Below are 20,415 nucleotides of genomic sequence, written 5' to 3'. Positions count from 1 at the left end.
TCCATGGCTCTCCTGTCCCCTCCATGGGCTCAGGCTGTCCCTCCCTCTGTTCTGGGCTCTCAGGGCTCCTGGCTCCTCCTCTTCTGCAGATGGCCTGCTCTCAGCCTGCCCCAGGAGGCTCTCAGGAAATGGGCTAAGCAGAGAGGCAGGCTCCTCCCCAGGCCTCCCCCAGCCCCACCCCCTCTGGGTCATCAGCTGGGTGGTCTTCTAGGAGAGCCCCTCAGTCACTGCTGCCTGGGACAGCTGTGCAGAGCCTGGCTCTGACTCCCTCCTTGTGTCCTGGACTCCCTGTCTTTTGAGCAGGTCTGGAGTGTAGAGGGTGTCTGCCCCTCTTGTCATCCATCCCTTCCTTCTAAGGCCGGAGGAGGAAGCCATGCTGCGGGCTCTCGCCCTCCTTCTAGCTTTCCTGGCTCCTGGTAAGTGTGTTGCCTACATGCTCCTGGGATTTTTCTTTATTTTTGGGAAGGGAGGTCATACTGAGGGATTCCTATTAGCTCTTCCTCATTACTTTTTGTTGTTCCCATTGCAGCCACTCAGGTATCTTCCAACTTGGAAGGGACACAGATGTTGGTCACCAAGCAAGCTGGATCATCTGTTGTAATCACTTGTGATATTACACAAAGCAGCGACTACGTCCACTGGTACCGATACCAGGAGGGGATGGCCCCACGACGACTTCTCTACTACCAGTTCTCCAGCTCAAAGGTTGTGGTGGACCCAGGGATCAGTTCACAGAAGTACAATGCTTATCAAGGCACAGGGAGGACCTGTAAACTTTATATCAAATTTCTGGAAGAAAGCGATTCTGGTGTGTATTACTGTGCTGTCTGGGAGAGGCACAGTGATTCAGACTTCCCCTATCCTGCACTGAAAATTTTGCTTGTGGTTGCCAAGAGCAGCCTTGACACACAGGGTAGACCAGCCCCTGCCGCCCTGCCTGCCCTGACTTCACTGTGCTCTGAACATGAGAGACCCTGAGCTCTGCTCCCAGTCTTCACCATTATATTCCACTGGCCTCCCTGCTCCCCCATTGAACCATAGCACTTTTCTAAAGATGGATCTCCCATCTCCAGGCCTTAGACAAGCAGTCTGGCAGAAAGCATCTTCTTTCAGCTCTCCTAGGAGCTGGTAGCGTCCATTCAATCGGCTTCCTGGGACAGACAACGTCACCTAGATTTGATGTGTTTGGGGAGACATTTAGGAGAGCAATATGGGGAGTCTGGTGGTACCTAATCATTTATCCAATCATTTCCCAGAGAAAATGGCTGGGAAAGGAGCTCCTGCCTTACTCAGGAGAATGAGAAATGATGGAATGAAGTCTTTGAGCTTCATGAAGACCTCGAGCTGGTATCTGATTTATCTTTTGGACAAATTGATATTTCCCTCACCATTATCAACCATGGCACTGCTGATACAGTGAAAGTGTAGAAATAAAGTGATTGCTGTAGAGATGCTGATATTGTATTCTACTCACAGCTTCTTTTGAAGTTCAGCCTCAGCCAGAACTGCTCTGTCTTAAACAAATAAAGCCAAAGCTCCTTTCACCCCTCCCCCAACCTTGACACAGGCAGGTCATAAACTTGAATGAGTCGATCAGATTGTCTTTTCTCAATAATAAAATCAAAGGACACTTTGGGTGAACAATCAGGCAATGAATAGTATATATTTGAATTGAAACATCATAAACGAAAGTGTTGTGGCTGCCATATTGGTCCAGGTTTAAGGATATAAAATTAATACCGAAGTACAGAAATGCTGGATTCGCATGTGTGTGGTCCCTTATGTATTGGATTCTACAATGTTCTGCCAGATCTCTTAACCTTGACTCTAGCTTAGAGGTGAAGTTCCTAGAACAGTGTTTCTCAAACTATGGTCCATGGCCCACCTAACTCAGGACCACCTGGGATGTTTGAATAAGAGTACAGGTTCTGGCTATCACCCTATAAAATAAGTCAGAATTTTAGGGTGAAAGCAGAAATGTGTATTTTTTAATTCCCTCTGCACTGATTCTTATTCAGATTGATTTGTAAGAACTGCCATACCAGCGGGAAGAGATAGGGTGACCGGTCTCCCTCTCAAATGGGCCGGTTCTCAGCCTGACATAAGAATGCATTCTAGAAAGGTGTCCCTGGGCTTCCTCCCAACACACAAAGCCTTCCTCTCTTATCAAACCCTGGTTGCTGTTGCTCTAACAGGTCATCACATTTCTCCATAATTCCATCAGAGCCACAAGTGGAAACTCCAGTTCCTTCTCACTGCTGTGACCCTAGGCAAGAAGAATTGTCCACTGCATGAACCAGCTTTAACTTGCTCTACTGTATGACGAGCCATGCACTTCTACTATTTTGCAGATCTATGAAAGTTTATTCCTTACCTTGCAATATTCAGAAAGCTTGGCCCTTCCTTCAAGCATAAACATATTCTCATTTATATGTTTCTAACACTGTTAAGGTTTTGTTCTGCACATTTATTTCTTTGATCTGCTTTGAATTGAATTTTTGTGTATGAGAGTAAGGTAGGAATCTGAGTGTGGAGATCCAATTTCTCCTGCAAATTATTGATGAATCTGTTATTTCTCCCCCTGTTCTTCATTGCCACCCCTGTGATAACTAAGTTTGCAGAGGCTCACACGACCCTTCCTGCTCTCTCTCTTCCTTTCACTGCATGTGTCCACTTATAAGTGACAGTGTCTGTAAGGAAACAGCTGGAGGTGGAGTCACTGGGTATGCACAACTTTACACATTGGACCAAGTCCCTATTTTGTCTATTCCTGTGCCAGGAACACAAGATTCTACTTAGCATAGCTTTATAATAATTCCTGCATTTCATTAAGAAAGTTTTCTTGCTTTTGTGTCCCAAAATTTTGTTGGCTTTATTTTATGCATGAATAAACCCTCAATCTTGTACATTTATTTCTTTATAAAGTAATGTCACAAGAACTGTGGTAAAAATACATCATGTATATTACAAACATACACACACAAAAAAATTTAAATATATGTGATAAAAACAAATACAAATAGTGGTTCTAACACTCTCCTTCCACACACAATGTATTGTCTTATGCCCCCCACTTTAGAAACCACAGCACCACCAACACTAATGCCAATAACACCTTTCATTCTAAATTGTTCCTATTTCCTGGCTTACCATATATCCCTAAGACAAATCATACTTGATGTCTTCTTTGTTTCTCCAAACCAAATTCTCATAATCCTGTTATAGTACACCTTTGTTTCATTCTCTGGAGTCCTTCAGGGCTTATGAATGGACACTTGATGGTGTCTTTTCATGTTCTTTAAAAGGAAATACCACCAAACCTAATAATTCTTGGTCTTGCTCAGCTTTATAATTTATTTATTTTTTAAAATTTTTGTGAGGAAGATGGCCCTCACCTAACATCCATTGCCAATCTTCCTCTTTTGGCTTGACTAAGATTGCCACTGAGCTAACACCTGAGTCACTTTTCCTCTGTTTTGTGTATGGGACGATGCCCCAGCATGGCTTGATGAGCAGGGCTAGGTCCGCACCTGGGATGTGAACCTGTGAACCCTGGGCTGCCAAAGTGCAGAGCGTGAACTTAACCACCACGCCAGTGGGCCGGCCCCACTGTTCAGCTTTTTAAACAGACCTTTGGGAGGAATGTCCAGGGAGCCCGACTTTCGTCATCTCTGGACAGAGAGTATGAGTGGGGCCTCAAGGAGTTTCATTATCTTCACTGGTTATAAACTGAGGTTAACGTTGTGAAAGGGCCTGGCCCCTGCCTGACATGTCCTGGGTACTCTGGATGATGCTGTCGAATTTGAAATGACAGGTTCACTCCATGAAAGGCGCACATGAAAGGAGGGAGCAGGCGTTCTGATCCTGCCTCAGCTGCTCATGGTCCTGTAGCATTGAAGGAGTCATCTGTGTTTGGGAGCTGGTTTGTCATCTTTAAAAATGAGAAACAAGGAGACTTCTGGTAAGAAGTATTCCTCTTTCATTTTGAGTGTCTAATCTTTCTGTGATTCCTAGCAAACCTATGACTTGGTTTTAAAAATGTGGTTACCAACTGTAATAAACGACAATTTATTTTTAAAAACATAAGTATTTACTCCACACACAGTGTTATAAAGATATAAATTGGAGATAGAAGAAAGAAAATCATATCTACCATCCTTATCAAAATATGTCAATGGCTTTCTTCTTTTTGGTTTCCCAGGCTTGTCCATTTCACTAGTAATTTTCCCCACGTGTATATCTAATTGATTCCACGTGGTCTGAGACTCTTCTCAGCAGGGGCTGCAGGCTGCCCTGGAGAAGAGTGCAGTTCATTCAGACATGCTGCCACTCTTCCAAACATTAATTCTCACAGTCCTTAGAGCTTGTAAGTTGTTTTCTTCCCAATTCCTTTGGCAGATATTGGCTAATTTTGTAATTTTTTAAAAAATATGTTTTTCTCAATACTTTCCTCATTCACTTGTTTTTTCACTGTGTGTTTATGGTCTAGGTCATTTAGGGAAACCTCAACTTTCCAGTAATAAATGCTTGTCAAAAATATCCCACATAGGATGTGTGGTATCTCATGTAACAATTTCTACGATGCCCATATACTGGTATCAGGAAAGCCCTGGTCAAGCCCTGCTGCCCCTGCAGCACGTTTCACCTGACAACACTGTCAGGATGGAGTCAGGCATTCTGATGGGCAAATTTGAGGTAGATGAGATACCTGAACCTTCTGCGTCTACCCTCACCACTCACAGTGGAGGGAAAGAAGACTCAGCCACCTACTATTGTGCCTTCTGGAAGGTGCACAGCGGCAGACGTTAGAGCCACGTCAGTCAGTAAATGTTCAGTGGTTCTCCTTTCGCTATTATGACATGGGAAAGCACAGTGACCACCTGTATGCGTTTTTGAAGTTTTCTAGATAAACGTTCATGTGGGTGACTTTGTATGGAGTTGCCAAATTCCTTATTTCATCCAAGAGGAATCTTTGCATGAGTAGGTGCAAATGATCAGCCTCGTCTTTTCAGGAATCTACCTTCTTGCCAACTGGCTTTCCCACGGCACCCACGTTTATTCATCTGGGTCAACTTCCCTGACTCTATTTTGTTTTCTGCCAAGATATGTATGCCACGTAATTTCTGTGATTCCTCTTTTACTAGTCAATTTGCATTGCATTACTTTGTTCTGATCCACTTTGCTTTAAGAAAACTGGATAGTAGTGATTAAGTTCAGCATGCTCTGCTTTGGTGGCTTGGGTTTGGTTCCCAGGCACGCACCTATACTACTTGGCAGAGGCCATGCATTGATGGTGACCCACATACAAAACAGGGAAAGATTGGCACAGATGTTAGCTTAGGGCATATCTTCCTCAACAAAAAGAGGAAGATTGGTGACAGAAGTTAGCTCAGGGTGAATCTTCCTCAGCAAAAAAACAAATACAAAAATAAACTGGATATTAGGTTAAACACTATTCATTTTCCTAGAGGCTAAAATGTCACAAACACAGCATGATCTAACCACAAGCAGGGCTGACTGCTATGATAATATATCAGATACATGCCCTGGAGTGGGGATATTTCATTTTGTGAAAAGTTTATAAACACTGCTACTTAATGAGTCTGAATCAAAGTCTACTTTGGGTTGGAGTTTGAGGAGTAGCTCATTTTCTGGCTTAAGGTTCCATTCATCCAACAGTAAGCATTTGACTGACTACTGTGAGCCAGGCACTGTGCTCAGCAGACATTGCAAATCTCACCTGATCTGTCAAGGCTGCAGGTTGCTCCTGCAGAGCCCCCTTCTCCTGCTGCGCTGCCATTATCTGGCTACACATATGGTCAAGCAAAGTGGTTAGGACCCAGGCCTCTGGTACAGAGAGCTCCAGGTCTGACCTGGGCTCTGACACTGACCAGCTGTGTGTCAGGCTGATAGCTTCTCTAGCCCCTCTCCTCACCTATAAAGCAGAGGTCCTGTAGTTATCTTGTGGGTTGTTGTGAGGGTTCCTGAGATGATGCACACTAAGGGCTTGGTCCAGCACATGGCACACTGTGAGAGCTCAGTAATGTTAGCTGATAAAAAACAAACAAACAGGGGGCTGGCCCTGTGGCCTAGTGGTTGAGTTCGCTCCCTCCACTTCTTTGGTCCTGGTTTTCATCAGTTCAGATCCTGGGCGCGGACATGGTGCTGCTCATCAGGCCCTGCTGAGGTGGTGTCCCGCATAGTACAACCAGAGGCGCTCACAACTAGAATAACAACTATGTACTGGGGAGCTCTGGGAAGAAAGAAAAAAAAAAAAAGAAGATTGGCAACAACAGTTGTTAGCTCAGGTGCCAATCTTTATAAAACAAACAAACAAACAAACAAGCAAAACAGCAACAGGCATATATACACATATATGAACACACACACATACACCCCCCCACACACCTTTGTATACCAGGGCTTAGCACCACATCTGTCGTAGTGTGGCTGACTATTACGGTTCAGTCAAAGAGTGATTAGCTAGACATGAAGAGACTCTCATGAGTAGTCATCCCAAATCAATTTAAATCTAGGTTTTCAACCATGGTTCTATAGTCCCCTTGACTTCCACACATTGGGGAGGACAGTGGCCTTGGGCTTAGAGCAAACCACCCCTACTGGGGGAAAAACAAGTCCATATTTGGAGTCACTTCCTCCTCCTGCCCTTCTCCTTGAGGCTGAGGTAGCTTCCCCAAGGACATTTTGACCACCCCCTCCAAAGGCAAACCAGCCAGAGGAAACCAGCCCTGTCCTAAGTGAACATTTGCCAATTCAATGGGGAGTTAAATTGCTGATTCACAGAAACACTGAAAGCATCTACTAGAATGTACAGCACTGAATATAGTGGGGACTCAGGCAATGTCTGGTGAACTGAGATGAATATGTTGATTATTATTGTGGTGCTCACGTTACGAAGTGGGTGGGGGATTTGTGTACTTGGATGCCTGAAAGATCCTGATGATTTTGGCTCAATTTATTTGTCTTCAGACCAGAAGTGGGTGAGACACAATGACTCTGAGTAATAGAAGCAACATTATAGTATCTAATGAATGCTGCAGAAAATCCAAGAAATTCTTCAGAATCTCTATTTTCACCCAACTCCCCACACATCCTAGTACTGTTAGAGAGTGATATCTGTAACCCAGAACTCATCTTGTAAAATCACAATTCAAACAATCGCGAGGCGCCCCTGAAATCCGTGTTGACTGTGTTGTCTTGGAGGCTCTTTTTATTTACCCCCGAGGATGGGTTCAGAAGAAAGGACACAACTCTGCAGTGGTCATCTCTGGACATTGGGGTCCTGGATGATTTTTTCCATGTAATTTCTGTAGTCCTTAAATTATCTAGTAGAAAACATTTGTGACTTTTGTACTTTATTTTAAAATTTATTTTGAAAAAGAGTTCATGTTTCATAACGTTAAATTATCTCAGCATATTATTGAGCACTTAGAGACCACATGTGAAATTTGGTGATTAGAAAGGCCTGTCATGGGCTCTGTCTTGACGACTTTTTTCCCCTTTTCTCTAACAACTTTTGCCTCCTTTACAAAACAAAACCTGTTTTCTGTCCTGATTTCTATTGATTACGTTTGCCAAGTTAGAGACAATATTTATGCTTGGGGTGCTCAGGAAGGTTTATTGGGCATAAAAATCTCTTTTTCCCTAAATTGTACAGATACAAAGTATTACAGATAGTGATAAAACTATTCAGTATTTTTTTTGCCATTTACTGAGATTTATCATATTTATTTTTCATTATTTTATTGAATTCACATTGGTTAGTAATATTGTGTAAATTTCAGATATACATCATTATATTTCGGTTTTTGCATAGACTGCATCGTTTTCACCCACAAACTCCTAGTTTCCGTCCATCACTATGCACGGTGCACTATGCACTAGGCTCAGTATATGTGCCCCTTTACCCCTTTTGGCCTCCTTTCAATGCCTTCCCCTCTGGTTACTACCAGATCCTCTCCAATACTTGTTATTTGTTGTCTTGGTAATCATCACAATCTGATGGTATGATGATATCTCATTCTACTTTTGATTTGACTTCCCTAATAATTAGTGACGTTGAACATCTTTTCACGTTCCTGTTGGACATCCATATATATTGTTTGGAAAAATATTTGCTCATGCCTTCTGCCCATCTTTTGATCAGGTTGTTCATTTCTTTGTTGTTTTTGAGTTGCATGAATTCTTTATATATTTTGGAAATGCACAAGTTATCTGATATACTCTTTGTAAATATCTTCTCCCAGTTGTTGGGCTGTCTTTTTACTCTGTTGATGGTTTCTTTTGCCATGCAGAAGCTTTTTAGTTTGATGTAGTCCCCTTTGTTTATGTTTTCTTTGGCTTCCCTTGCCTGAGGAGACATCGTATTAAAAAGATACTGCTAAGACTGATCTCAAAGAGTGTACTGCCTATGTTTCTTCTAGGGGTTTTATGGTTTCAGGCCTTACATTCAAGTCTTTAATCCATTTTGAGTTAATTTTTGTCTATGGTGTAAGATAATGGCCTACTTTCATTCCTTTGCATGTGGTTGTCTAGTTTTCTCAACACCATTTATTGAAGTGATTTTCCATTGTGTGTTCTTGGCTCTTTTGCCAAAGATTAACTGTCCATAGATGTGTGGTTTCATTTCTGGGCTCTCAATTCTGTTCTGTTGATCTGTGAGTCTGTTTTTCTGCTAGTACCAAGCTGCTTTGATTACTATAGCTTTGTAGTATATTTTGAATTCAGGGAGCCTGATACTTATAGCTTTGTTCTTTTTTCCCAGGGTTGCTTTAGCTATTCAGGGTCTTTTGGTTTTTCCATTTAATTTTTAGAATTCTTGTTCTATTTCCTTGAAAAAAGTCATTGGGATTCTGATTGGGACTGCATGGAATTTGTAGATTGCTTTAGGTAATATGGACATTTTAAGTATGTTAATTCTGCCAAGAACAAACCTGGTACAAGAGAAAGAACGGCCAAGGATCCTAAGAGAAGATTGTGTCCCACATCTTAACCTCATCAATGTCACATAGTTCAGGTTACTTCCGTGGTAAAATAAATAGAGAAAGGTATATGGGTTGGAAGTCTTCACTTTCCAGCCTATTAGACTGCAGTAAATCATAGAGACACTGGGGTGGTTTAACTGCCTTCTCACTTTGAAAGGAGTCTGAGGAAGACGGTCAGACCACGTCTTCCTGTTTCTGGGCTCCCTTTTAAGCTGTCAGGCTAACGGCATTGGAGCCACAGTGAACTGAAATGCCTCAGAATTATCTATAAGTCCTAATTAAAGCTTGGCTGAAGCTGTGTGCATACTTAGCAGAGACCCAAAAGAGACCGCGCTAGCCAAACACTCCTGGTCAATTCTGAGGCTGTGAGCGTTTACAGAAGAGACGTGAAACAACTCAGCAAAACATACAAGCTGGGGAAGACTCAAAATGGCCTGAAATGTGAATGTGCTCCCCAATTCATACAGATATCCATTTGGCAGATGATGGGAGTCTTAATCAAAGTGCTTGAGCACAACCTCCACGCAATCACTGGCCACCACTAAGCTATGTAGACACAGGGGTGACTCCTACGAAGTTAGTCTAAAAATAGGTGAATTAAATAGACCAAAAAAAAAAAAGAATTCAGAAGAGACTTCAGCAGCACACCTCATGGGGGACATAATTTCACAGACTTCAGCAATTTCCTAAGAAAACAAACAGCAAAATCAGCAAGCTTACGGAGGAAAAATCAGATTCTAGAGTTGCTACCATATGTTTTCCACAAAATGTTTTGCAGTAAAAAATTAGAAGGCAGGCAAAGAATTACAAAAGTGTGTCTATTCTCAGGTGAAAAACAAAACAAAACCCACAATTCAATACAAACTGTCTCTGAGTGTGTTTCAGATATTTTATTTTGCAAAGACTTCAAAACAGCTATAATAAAGATCTTCAAAGAAATATAGAAAACCATGGTAAAAGAATTATGAGCAAGTATGACAACAACAAATCAACAAACAGAGATGCTGAAGAAGGAGACAAATTAAAAAATGAACGGATTAAGAAAAATAAAATCTAGAGTAGAAAAACATAACAACTGAAGTGAAATATTCCCTAGAGGGGGTTGAGAAATTCTTCAAGTTGGCAGAAGATGGAATCTGTAAACTTGAGGACAGAGCAATAGAAGTTATCCCATCTGAATTGCAGAGAATAAAAAGTGAAGAAAAACTGAACAGAGCCCAGAGACCTATGAGATAACACCAAGCATACCATCATACATGTAATGAGACTTCCAGAAAAATGAGGAGGGAGAAGAAAAAGAATCCAGAAAAATGTTTGAAGAAATTGCCTAAATGTCCCCCAATACCCAAATTTGTTGAGAAATATTAATCTACACATTTAATAAGCTACAGAAATACTGATGAAAAAATATCCAGAGAGATCCACATGTAGACACATCATGGGAAACCTGCTGAAAACCAAGGAATGCACGAAAACACAACACTTCAAAATTTCTAAGATGTCACGGAATGCCTAGGGAGAGATCTATGGCTTTAAATGCCTGTATCAGAAAAGAAAAAGGATACAAATCAATAATGAAATAAAGAGCAAGCTAAGCCCAGCCCAAGTAGAATAAAGGAACTAATAAAGATTGGAATGGAAATTATTGAAATGGAAAACAGAAAAGAAGAGATAAACATAAGTGAAAACAAAAGTTACTTCCTTGAAAATATCAACAAATTTGACAAACCTCAAGCTAGAATTACCAAGAAGAAATGAGAGAAGACACAAATGACCAAATTAAGAAAAAAGGGAAGAACATCACTACCAATCTTACATAAATTTAAAAGGATTATAAGAGAATAGCGTAAATAATTTATGACAACAAACTAGATAACTTAGGGAAAAAATGGATGAATTCCTAGAAAGATCCAAATTAAGAAACTGGATTCAAGAATAAATAAAAAATCTGAATAGACCTATATATGATAAGAAAACCAATTAAATAATTAAAAATCTTCCCACCAAGAAAATCCCTGGCCCACCTGGTTTTCTTGGAGAATGTATCAAACATTTAAAGAAGGAATAATATTGATCCTTCACAAAAAGGATTCATCCAGAACACAGAGGAGTAGGGAACGCTTCCCAATGTGTTTGATGAGACCAGAATTACTCTGATATCAAGCCAAAGACATAATAAGAAATCTAGGGACTAACAGGTACAAAAACTTTGAGCATAGGTAGAAAAATCCTCTAGAAATTATTAGTAAATTGAATTTAAAAACATACATGATGGATTATGAACATGACTAAGTGTGATTTATCCTAGATGCAAAGAGTTGATTTCACATCCAAAAATCAATTAATGTCATAACCATATTAACGGGATATAGGAAAAAAACTACAAGATCATCTAAATACATACATAAAGTGTTTGTAAATTTCAATGTGCATTCATGATAAAAACTATCAACACATTAGGAATAAAATGGAAATTTCTCAACCTGACAGAGGGCATCTGTGAAAACCCACAGCTACCATCACACTTCATGTTGAAAGACTGAATGCTTTTCCCCAAAGACCAGTAAGAAGACAAGGACGTCTGCTCTTGCCACTTCCATTCAACATTGTTTTGGAGGATCTAGAGAACGCAACAAGAAAAAAACAAAACTAAAGACACCCAGAAGATTGAAAAGGAAAAGTGAAACAGTCTTTATCCACAAATGACATGATCCAGTATGTAGAAAAGTCCACGCAACCCACACACAAAAGACCAAAAGTAGAAATAGTAAACGAGTTTAGCAAGGTTACAAGATACGGATATTCAGTATACAAAATGCCAATTGCATTTCTAGATATGTGCAACGAACAATTTGAAAATGGAAGTAAAAGAACCATTACATTGACAATAGGACCAAAAAGAATAAAACACTTGGAAATTAATTTAACAAAAGAAGAGCAGGACTTGTATGCTGACAACTATAAAAAATGCAGGGAAAATGAAAGCACATCTGAATAAATGCAGAGAGAGTCCATGTTCATGAATGAGAAGATTCAGTATTGTCATGACGGCAATTCTTCCCAAATTGATCTATAAATTAAATGCAGCAGGCTCTTGGGACAAAAATTAGAAAGTTCATTCAAAAATTTGCATGAAAACACAAAGGACCTAGAATAGCCAAAATAATTTGACAAAGAACAAAGTAGGAGGACTGTTATGGTCACCCTGCAAAAGCAGCGGGGGGAGGGGGGCCCCCAAATGAGATTCGGATGTTGATACTGTTGATGCCAGACACACCAGAGAGTCTGGCAAGGTTCATTACTTACAAAACTGACGTCTCGGGGGACAGCAGGGCAGGGCTTTCAAGCAAGGCCTTACAGAACCTGATTTCAAAGTTACATAAAAAGAAAATCACAGTCATCAAGCCAGTGTGGTCCTGAGACAAGGAGAGCACACAGGTCAATGGAGAGAACTGAGAGTCTAGACATAAATCCTTATATTTACAGTCAACTGGATTTTAACTTAAAATCAACCACATTGACAGATGAGATCATCAGAATGTTAAAACGTTTCACCTGCTCAGGTCACTTAAGCAGTAACTAATACAGCCTGGATTCAAACCGAAGTGCAAGAAATTCCAAAACCCATGTCACCATCCATTCAAGATATACATAATTCAATATTTATACATAGAATTTCTTTTTAAACTAGAAAGTGTAAGGACTATGAAGAAAATTTCAAAAAGAGTGCAGAAACCCAAGAGTAACTCTCACCTGCCAGTAAGCAAAGAGCTGAAGATATTCTTGAAGAGCATCTCCCCTCAGCTCACGGTATCGGATTACATGATTGGCTGCCCAGGGAGCTGGGATCCCAGGCTGAGCGCGTGACTGGACCATTCACAGGGAAAGGAACTCTGGAAGGCTGGCACCACGTGGAGTGGATCAGAACCTGGAGTTCCCTGAAGACCGCACACACCTGGCAGCCGCAGAGCCCGTGGGAAGAGCAGGCAGGATGCGAAGCTTTGGTTGAGGCTTCTGGGCTACACTCAGCTTCCCTGGAAACTGTGCCTGCCCAGCCCTGCCCCAGCACTGGCAGGAGATGCTGCTGCTGTCTGGGAAGCTGCAGGGCGGCACAGAGCAGCACAGGGCCCAGAGACAGGAACTGGGCCCCTTTGTCCACCTAGTGTGGCTTCCTCTCTCCTCCACTGTCAACTCCTACTTTAGTCCCATGTGATGAGGAATGATTTACATTGGAGTCACTGGTTCCCATCCATGTCCCAGCCCAGACTGACTGTATGAAAATGTTGTTCACTGACAGCTTCTTTTAATCTTCCATGGAAAGAACACACACTATATAATTCAGTTTCACTGACACTCTTATAAGAAGTTTCCAAAACAGACAAGTGGTATTTTATCCCATCAGTATGTATTAAATACCCAGGCTTTTGTCCAAATGCTCTTGATAAAGAGGTATGTGCCTCGATGAAGCTCATTACAAACACTTATTGACCTGCTTCACTGTGGTCACAAAAGGGTATGGACAGGACAGACACCCATTCAGAGGTCAGGAAATCACAGGAAATGCTAATAATTCATGATAAATAGACTATTTCCCATATTGCGGCTAGGTGACACCTCATGGCCAGGTCAAACAGGAATGTAAGCAATAGTCTGTATGCTATCCCCTTCTCCCTGAGGCTACGATGTTTTGACAGCTCTTCTATCATCACCATAATAATTCTGTCTCTATATGTGACAGGTGCAATTATCGGAAGCAGAAGAAGGAAAGTTACATTTGTGAGCTTGGACTCGTTCTCCCATCATAGAGAGCTGACCAGACACATGCCGCAGGCCCCCCAGGAGACCAGAGAAGAGGAAGAGATAAAAAGAAAGGGAGAGAAGGAGGAGAGAGGTCAATATGAGAGAGGGAGAGGAATCTACAGAGACACTAATAGCATAGTAATTAGTAATAGAAACACAGTGAGAGACGGATACGGAGCAGAGTAGGAACAAGAGAAAAAGAGAATGACTGAGAGTGGCATACAGAGATAAAAAGAGTTAGTGAGAGAGAGAACTATACACAGAGAAGGGCAGATCTGTGTAACAAAGAGAGAGCAATAATAACAGAGAAACAGAGAAATAAAAAGACAGGGAGAGTGACAGAGACAGAGGGGTAGAGAAATGGAAATAGAAAGATGTCGAGAGGGAGGGAAGATGGATATAGAGAAAAAAAGAACAGAGACTAGAGAGAGACTTTGATATGAATACAGTGACAGAGAGAGAGAAAGAGTGGGGTAGACATTCAGAGACAGAGAGAGAGAAATAGGGAAAGACAGTAAGAGAGAATCGGAGATAGAGGGAGAGAGAGAGAACGACAGGGATATAGAGATAAAGGCTATATGTGGGCACATCGAGTGTGATAGAAATAGGAAGCTTCAGATAGATGCCCAGAAACAGAGGTAGATATTGATAGAGAGAGAGAAAGTTAGAGATATATGCATATTATACACGTTATTACAGATCGTATATTTATATATTGTTAGAAATTGTTTATATTCAAATGCATATATTTATGTTTTATATATTATATAAATTTCTAACTTTCTTTTTCTCTTTCTGTATAGTATATTTCTATTAACCTATATCTACCTGTATTTCTCTCTCTTAAGAAGAAAGATCTGGTCACCAACTTTCAATTATTTGGCCATGAAAACCCTGTGCATGGCAGTGGAGTGTTGTCTGATAGAGCGCAGGAGGATGAGCGGAGGGAGCCAAAAGACCAGGTAGGGTCCTGCTCTGCTGTCACAGGGTTGCTGGGAGTTGGAATTGGCTCAGTGGTACTAACAACAAAGTTCTCTCTCTTTCTCTGCTTACCTATCTATCTATCTATAATCTGTCTATGACTTGTCTATTATTTATGTATCTATCATCTATCGATCTATCTATCTGTCTTCTATTTATCTGTCTATCCATCCATTTCTATCCTATTTCATAGTAATGTGTATAACAAACACACCAAAACATAGTGGGTTATAACAACAATCATTTATTAATTCTCACAAAGCCGTTCCATTGATCAGCTGGCTGTTCTGCTCTTCCGGGCCAGGCTCCGCTGATCATAGTTGGACTTGGTCCCATGTTGGTCAGCTGATGGGTTGGCTGGGCACTGGTGGGTCAAGGTTGCCTCGGCTCAAATGAATCACCTTTGTTCCACGTGGTAGTTCATCCTCCAGCAGGACAGACTGGACGTGTTCTTACAACAATGTTGGGATCCAAGAGAGCTAGCAGAAGTTCATTAGGCCCCTTAAGGCCTAGACTCAGAACTGTATCCCCATAATTTCCTCCATATTCAAAAATGGGAAAATAGCCTGCACCTCTTGATGGAGGAGCTGTGAATTCACATTGCAACCAGTGAGCCCCAGCCTGGAAAATTTGCCGTGAGCACATTTGACCCAGTGTCCCTCATTGAACGCAACTATAACCCCTGGCTCTGAGGACTCTGAGCATGGAGAGAATCCTGGGGGCTTTTGTCCTGTCTTTATCCTCTCGCTGATTGGCTCTGAAGGCAGACACAGTTGCAGGAAATGCACAGCAGAGCAAGAATGCTAAAGCCCCACTTGTCTGGCCAGAGGGAAGGAAAGGGGATCCCTGTGAATTAGAAAGTGTTGTAGAGATTGCAGAGAGGAGAGAGTTTAACAAAGAAATCTTGCACAATGGTGTTTGACAAACTGGGTTTACCCCTGGCTGCACAGTCATAGATATGACCCTAAACAGCCTACCATAGGCTTTGCAAACTCATCTGGGAGTAAACCATGGCCCAGGTCCTAGACTGGCCACTGGGTGGTGCTCACACAGGACAGATCTGAGTAGCACTGCATAAGCTTGAAAACTACTCTGATTGGAACTGCCCACCAAAAGCAGGCAGACACTTGCAACCTGTAACTGGGTCAATTGCCTGCAAACAAAACACTTAGAATCCACCGTAGTATGTACACACTGCCTAGAGCCCCTAACATAACTTTCAAAATATGCAGGATACAATCCAAAATTATTCATTATGTGGAGAACCAGGAAAATCTCAAATCTCACAACAGCAAAACCATTAACAGATGCCAATCCTGAAATGTCACTGATGTTGGAATAAGGGAGAATTTCAAGTAGTTATCATGACCATGGGAGGAAACAGAAAGAGAGGTAGAGATAGAGAATGTAACATAGATAAGAGAGATGCAAATGGATAAATAGAAAAAGAAAGAGAGATAGTAGAAATGGGCAGAGAGAGAGACATATAGAGAGATAAGGAGAGAGGTAGCAAGAAAGAAGAGAGAGGAAGAGAAGTAGAGAAGGAGGAAGAGACAGAGCTGGAAAGGGACACAGAGAGAAAAGCAGAGAGGGGTGGGAACAATAAGAAACAGAGAAAAAGAAAGAGTATGGACCTAGAGATGGAGAGAGGGAGGGATATGAAGAGTGATGGAGACAGCAAGGCGGAGACAGAGACATAGAATGGTGGAGAGAGAGCCAGTGCAGGAGGCAGAGCTGCACAGCCATTTATGGTGGTCGTCTAGTCCAGGACATCGTTAGGGTTGCAGGATGGCAATTTCCCAAGTTTAACATGTCTCCTGCATTTGTTGGTTGTAACACTCCCATAAAGAAGAACTTTCATTCATAAGCTCTGTGGTATCCTGAAGTACAGTTTGTCCAGAAAAGGCAAGGGAAATATTTGATTCCTTTTATTTCCATTTTCAGAATAATGAGATGGTGCCTTAGCAACTTCCACAGGTGACACACTAATTTTGCGTTTCATCAATGAGCCTGTGTGTTTTTATACATTATGTCTTTAACATGCTTGTGTAGGTGTTGGTCTTGTGGTGCTCATGTTGTCCTCTCTGGGGCCAGTGAGAGACTCTGAGAGTTGATTCCTGTGTCCTGTGTCATGACCTCAGTTGTCTCTTGTGGCTTCTTTGCTTTCAGGCAAATGAGACGTCATGGACCTCGTCCATCTCCTTCCCATTCCTGGATTCAGCCATTTCATAATTGAACCCTAGTCTCTTAGGGAGAAATGGTATTTGATGCTACAATACAGGTGCTGAGAGAGCTCATTACTGCTGCATGGTTACTACTTTCTAGTGTTTTCTGTAGATAGCTAAGAAATAAGTATTTTATTGAAAAAAAGGATTCAAATTATAGATCACAGGGTTTTTACTAAAATTTCCATTTTTTTAATTTAAAGATTGTCTCTAAGCTAACATCTGTCGCCAATTTGTCTTTCTTTTTCTTCTTCTCCACAAATCCCCCCAGTACATAGTTGTATATTCTAGTTTTAGGTCCTTCTGGTTGTGCCATGTGGGATGCTGCCTCAACATGGCTTGATGAGCCATGCTAGATCCGTGCCCAGGAACCAAACCGGTGAAACTCTGGGTGTCTGAAGTAGAGTGTGCAACTTAACCACCAGGCCATGGGGCTGGTCCCTCAAAATTTGTATATATGCCTTTTTCCCTTATACTGAAATCCTAATTTCCAATAGAATCAACATAAATTTAAAAATATATACATATAAACATTATATAATTACCTCTAACAACATTAGGCCCAGATTGTTGTTTACGATTTTCTCTCTGTTTCTTCTCTCTCTTGCCTTTTCTTTCTCTTTCTCTCCCTCATCCTCTCTCTCTCTCTCTCTCTGTCTGTGTCTCTCTCTCTCTCTCAGGGTACATTCTGTTCCATGAATATATTCTGCTGCCAATAGTGCCCTCTTTTCATTACTCTAGCTCTATATTTTTTACATTCTGGTGGAGTACTTTTCTTTGATTAGTTTTTAAAGACTTTTCTTTCTGCTTTAGTGTGACAGCATTTTCTCATTTCTTAGCTGTAAACCATGATTCTGTCCAGCAAGGATGTGCTGGGACTCCGCAGCACTGAGCTGCTTCCTGCATAGTGACCTGGAACGTTCTCTTGCAGAGCTGCCGCTGTGACATCTCATGGCCCTGCATGTGTGGTCCCTGAGGCAGAAGGAAGAGCAGCCCAAGTCCCCTCCCCTCCTCCTTTCCCAGCTGTCTGTTAGGATGGCAGAAATGAACCACATGAGAGAGAGGCCAGAACAATGATGGAGGGGGCAGTTTTCTACATTATACTACGAATACTGTAAACATTTGTCCAAAAACATTTATAAAAGCGAGGGGTGAAAATCTGCACATACCACTCAGTTCTCCCATGAATTGACTATTTTTGTTTGATCGCCTATCTACCCATCCGTGAATCCAAGTAAATCGCAGATATAGGCACACTTCCTGAGGGGAGGGCTGTCTAAGAAAACACAGGATGCCCAAGGAAATGTGAACAGCAGATAAACAACAGATACTTTTTTGGTTCAGGTGTGTCCCAAATAATGCCTAGCACTCTGCACATATATATATATATTTCTTTTACGAAATCTGGCAACCCTATGTGAGGCGGCCATTTTACTTGAGGATAAACAGAAATGGCCCCACATATTGATTTCACACACATGCACACACACATGCACAGGCACACACAAACACACAGACACAGGGGCACATACATACACAGACTCTCATAGACATCCATTTGAATTTGAAGAGACTCAAATGATGACGAACATAACTAATCTCATTTCTTTTACTGAAGCAGGTTCAGTGCTTGTCAGCTTTGCTGTGGGTGCCTCACAGTTTACTGACAGATGTGAGAAGAAGGTGGTTTAGGGCGAGAATACAGAAGCTTCATCACAGGACAAGCCCATGGCGGCAGCATGAACACTGAACCCTGAGTTGCAGGGAGGTCCACCCACTCAGGACCACTCTCTGCACCAGGGGACATGGAGCTGCATCCATGGCTCTCCTGCCCCCTCCATTGGCTCGGGCTGTCCCTCCCTCTGCTCTGGGCTCTCAGGGGTCCTGGCTCCTCCTCTTCTGCAGAGGGCCTGCTCTCAGCCTGCCCCAGGAGGCTCTCAGGAAATGGGCTGAGCAGAGAGGCAGGGCTCCTCCCCAGGCCTCCCCCAGCCCCACCCCCTCTGGGTCATCAGCTGGGTGGTCTTCTAGGAGAGCCCCTCAGTCACTGTCTGCCTGTGACAGCTGTGTAGAGCCCGGCTCTGACTCCATCCTTGTGTCCTGGGCTCCCTGTCTTTGGAGCAGGACTGGAGTGTGAGAGGGTGGCTGCCCCTCGTGTCATCTGTCCCTTTCCTTCTAAGGCCCGAGGAGGAAGCCATGCTGTGGGCTCTCGCCCTCCTTCTAGCTTTCCTGGCTCCTGGTAAGTGTGCTGCCTCCTTGCTCCTGGGATTTTTCTTTATTTTGGGAACTGGAGGCTATCCTAAGGAATTCCTCACCTAACTCACCATCACCCTGCCCTCTCCCTTTCTCTCTCCCCTGAGTCTCCATTGCCCTCAGTCTCTCAATCTCCCTCTGTCTCTCCTTCCCTGTTTCCTGATCACTCGGCCTTTCTCTCACTCTCTTGCTCTCATTTTCCATCTCCCTCTGTCTCTCCTTCTGCCTCTGTCTCTCCCTCTGCCTCTGTCTCTCCCTCTGCCTCTCCATCTCCCTCTGTCTCTCCATCTCCCTCTGTCTCTCCATCTCCCTCTGTCTCTCCATCTCCCTCTGTCTCTCCATCACCCTCTCTCTCTCCATCTCCCTCTGCCTCTCCATCTCCCTCTGTCTCTTCATCTCCCTCTGTCTCTCCTTCTGCCTCTGTCTCTCCCTCTCCCTCTGTCTCTCCTTCTGTCTCTCCATCTCCCTCTGTCTCTCCATCTCCCTCTGTCTCTCCATCTCCCTCTGTCTCTCCTTCTGCCTCTGTCTCTCCTTCTGTCTCTCCATCTCCCTCTGCCTCTCCATCTCCCTCTGTCTCTCCTTTTGCCTCTGTCTCTCCCTCTGCCTCTCCATCTCCCTCTGTCTCTCCCTCTCCCTCTGTCTCTCCTTCTCCCTCTGTCTCTCCCTCTGCCTCTCCCTCCCCCTCTCTCTCTGTCTCTGTCTGTCTGTCTCTCTCTCAGGGTACATTCTGGTCCGTGAATATATGCTGGAGCCAATAGTAACCTCTTTTCATTACTGTAGCTGTATATATTTTACAGTCTAGTGGAGTATTTTTCTGTTGTTACTTTTTAAAGAATTTTCTTTCCACTCTAGTGTGATGGCATTTTCTCCTCTCTTTGCTTTAAACCAAGAGACTGTCCAGCAGGGATGTCCTGGCACTCCGCGGCACTGAGCTCCTTCCTGCATAGTGACCTGGAAGGTTCTCTTGCAGAGCTGCTGCTGTGACATCTCATGTCCCTTCACATGTGGTCCCCGAGGCAGAAGGAAGAACAGCCCGAGTCCCCTCCCTTCCTTTTTTCCCAGTTGTCTGTTAGGACGGCAGAAATGAACCACCTGAGAGAGAGGCCAGAACAATGATGGAGGGGGCATTTTTCTACATTCTCTCGTGAGTACTA

At 42.7% G+C, this 20,415-nt stretch overlaps 1 gene segment (V, D, J or C); it reads left to right on the top strand.

Annotated features, from left to right (window-relative positions):
• The first annotated feature begins 209 nt into the window (after window positions 1-209).
• LOC100062436 (T-cell receptor gamma chain C region DFL12-like) overlaps window positions 210-20,415 on the top strand; it is a 56,207-nt gene continuing 36,001 nt past the window's right edge. The window contains 2 exon segments of the C gene segment in view: window positions 210-416; window positions 530-841. Coding sequence covers window positions 374-416; window positions 530-841 — 355 coding nt within the window.

This window comes from Equus caballus, chromosome 4, assembly GCF_041296265.1.
Source record: "Equus caballus isolate H_3958 breed thoroughbred chromosome 4, TB-T2T, whole genome shotgun sequence".
Classification (NCBI taxonomy): domain Eukaryota; kingdom Metazoa; phylum Chordata; class Mammalia; order Perissodactyla; family Equidae; genus Equus; species Equus caballus.
Note: the sequence above shows the minus strand (reverse complement) of the source record. Positions and strands in the feature narration are given on the sequence as shown.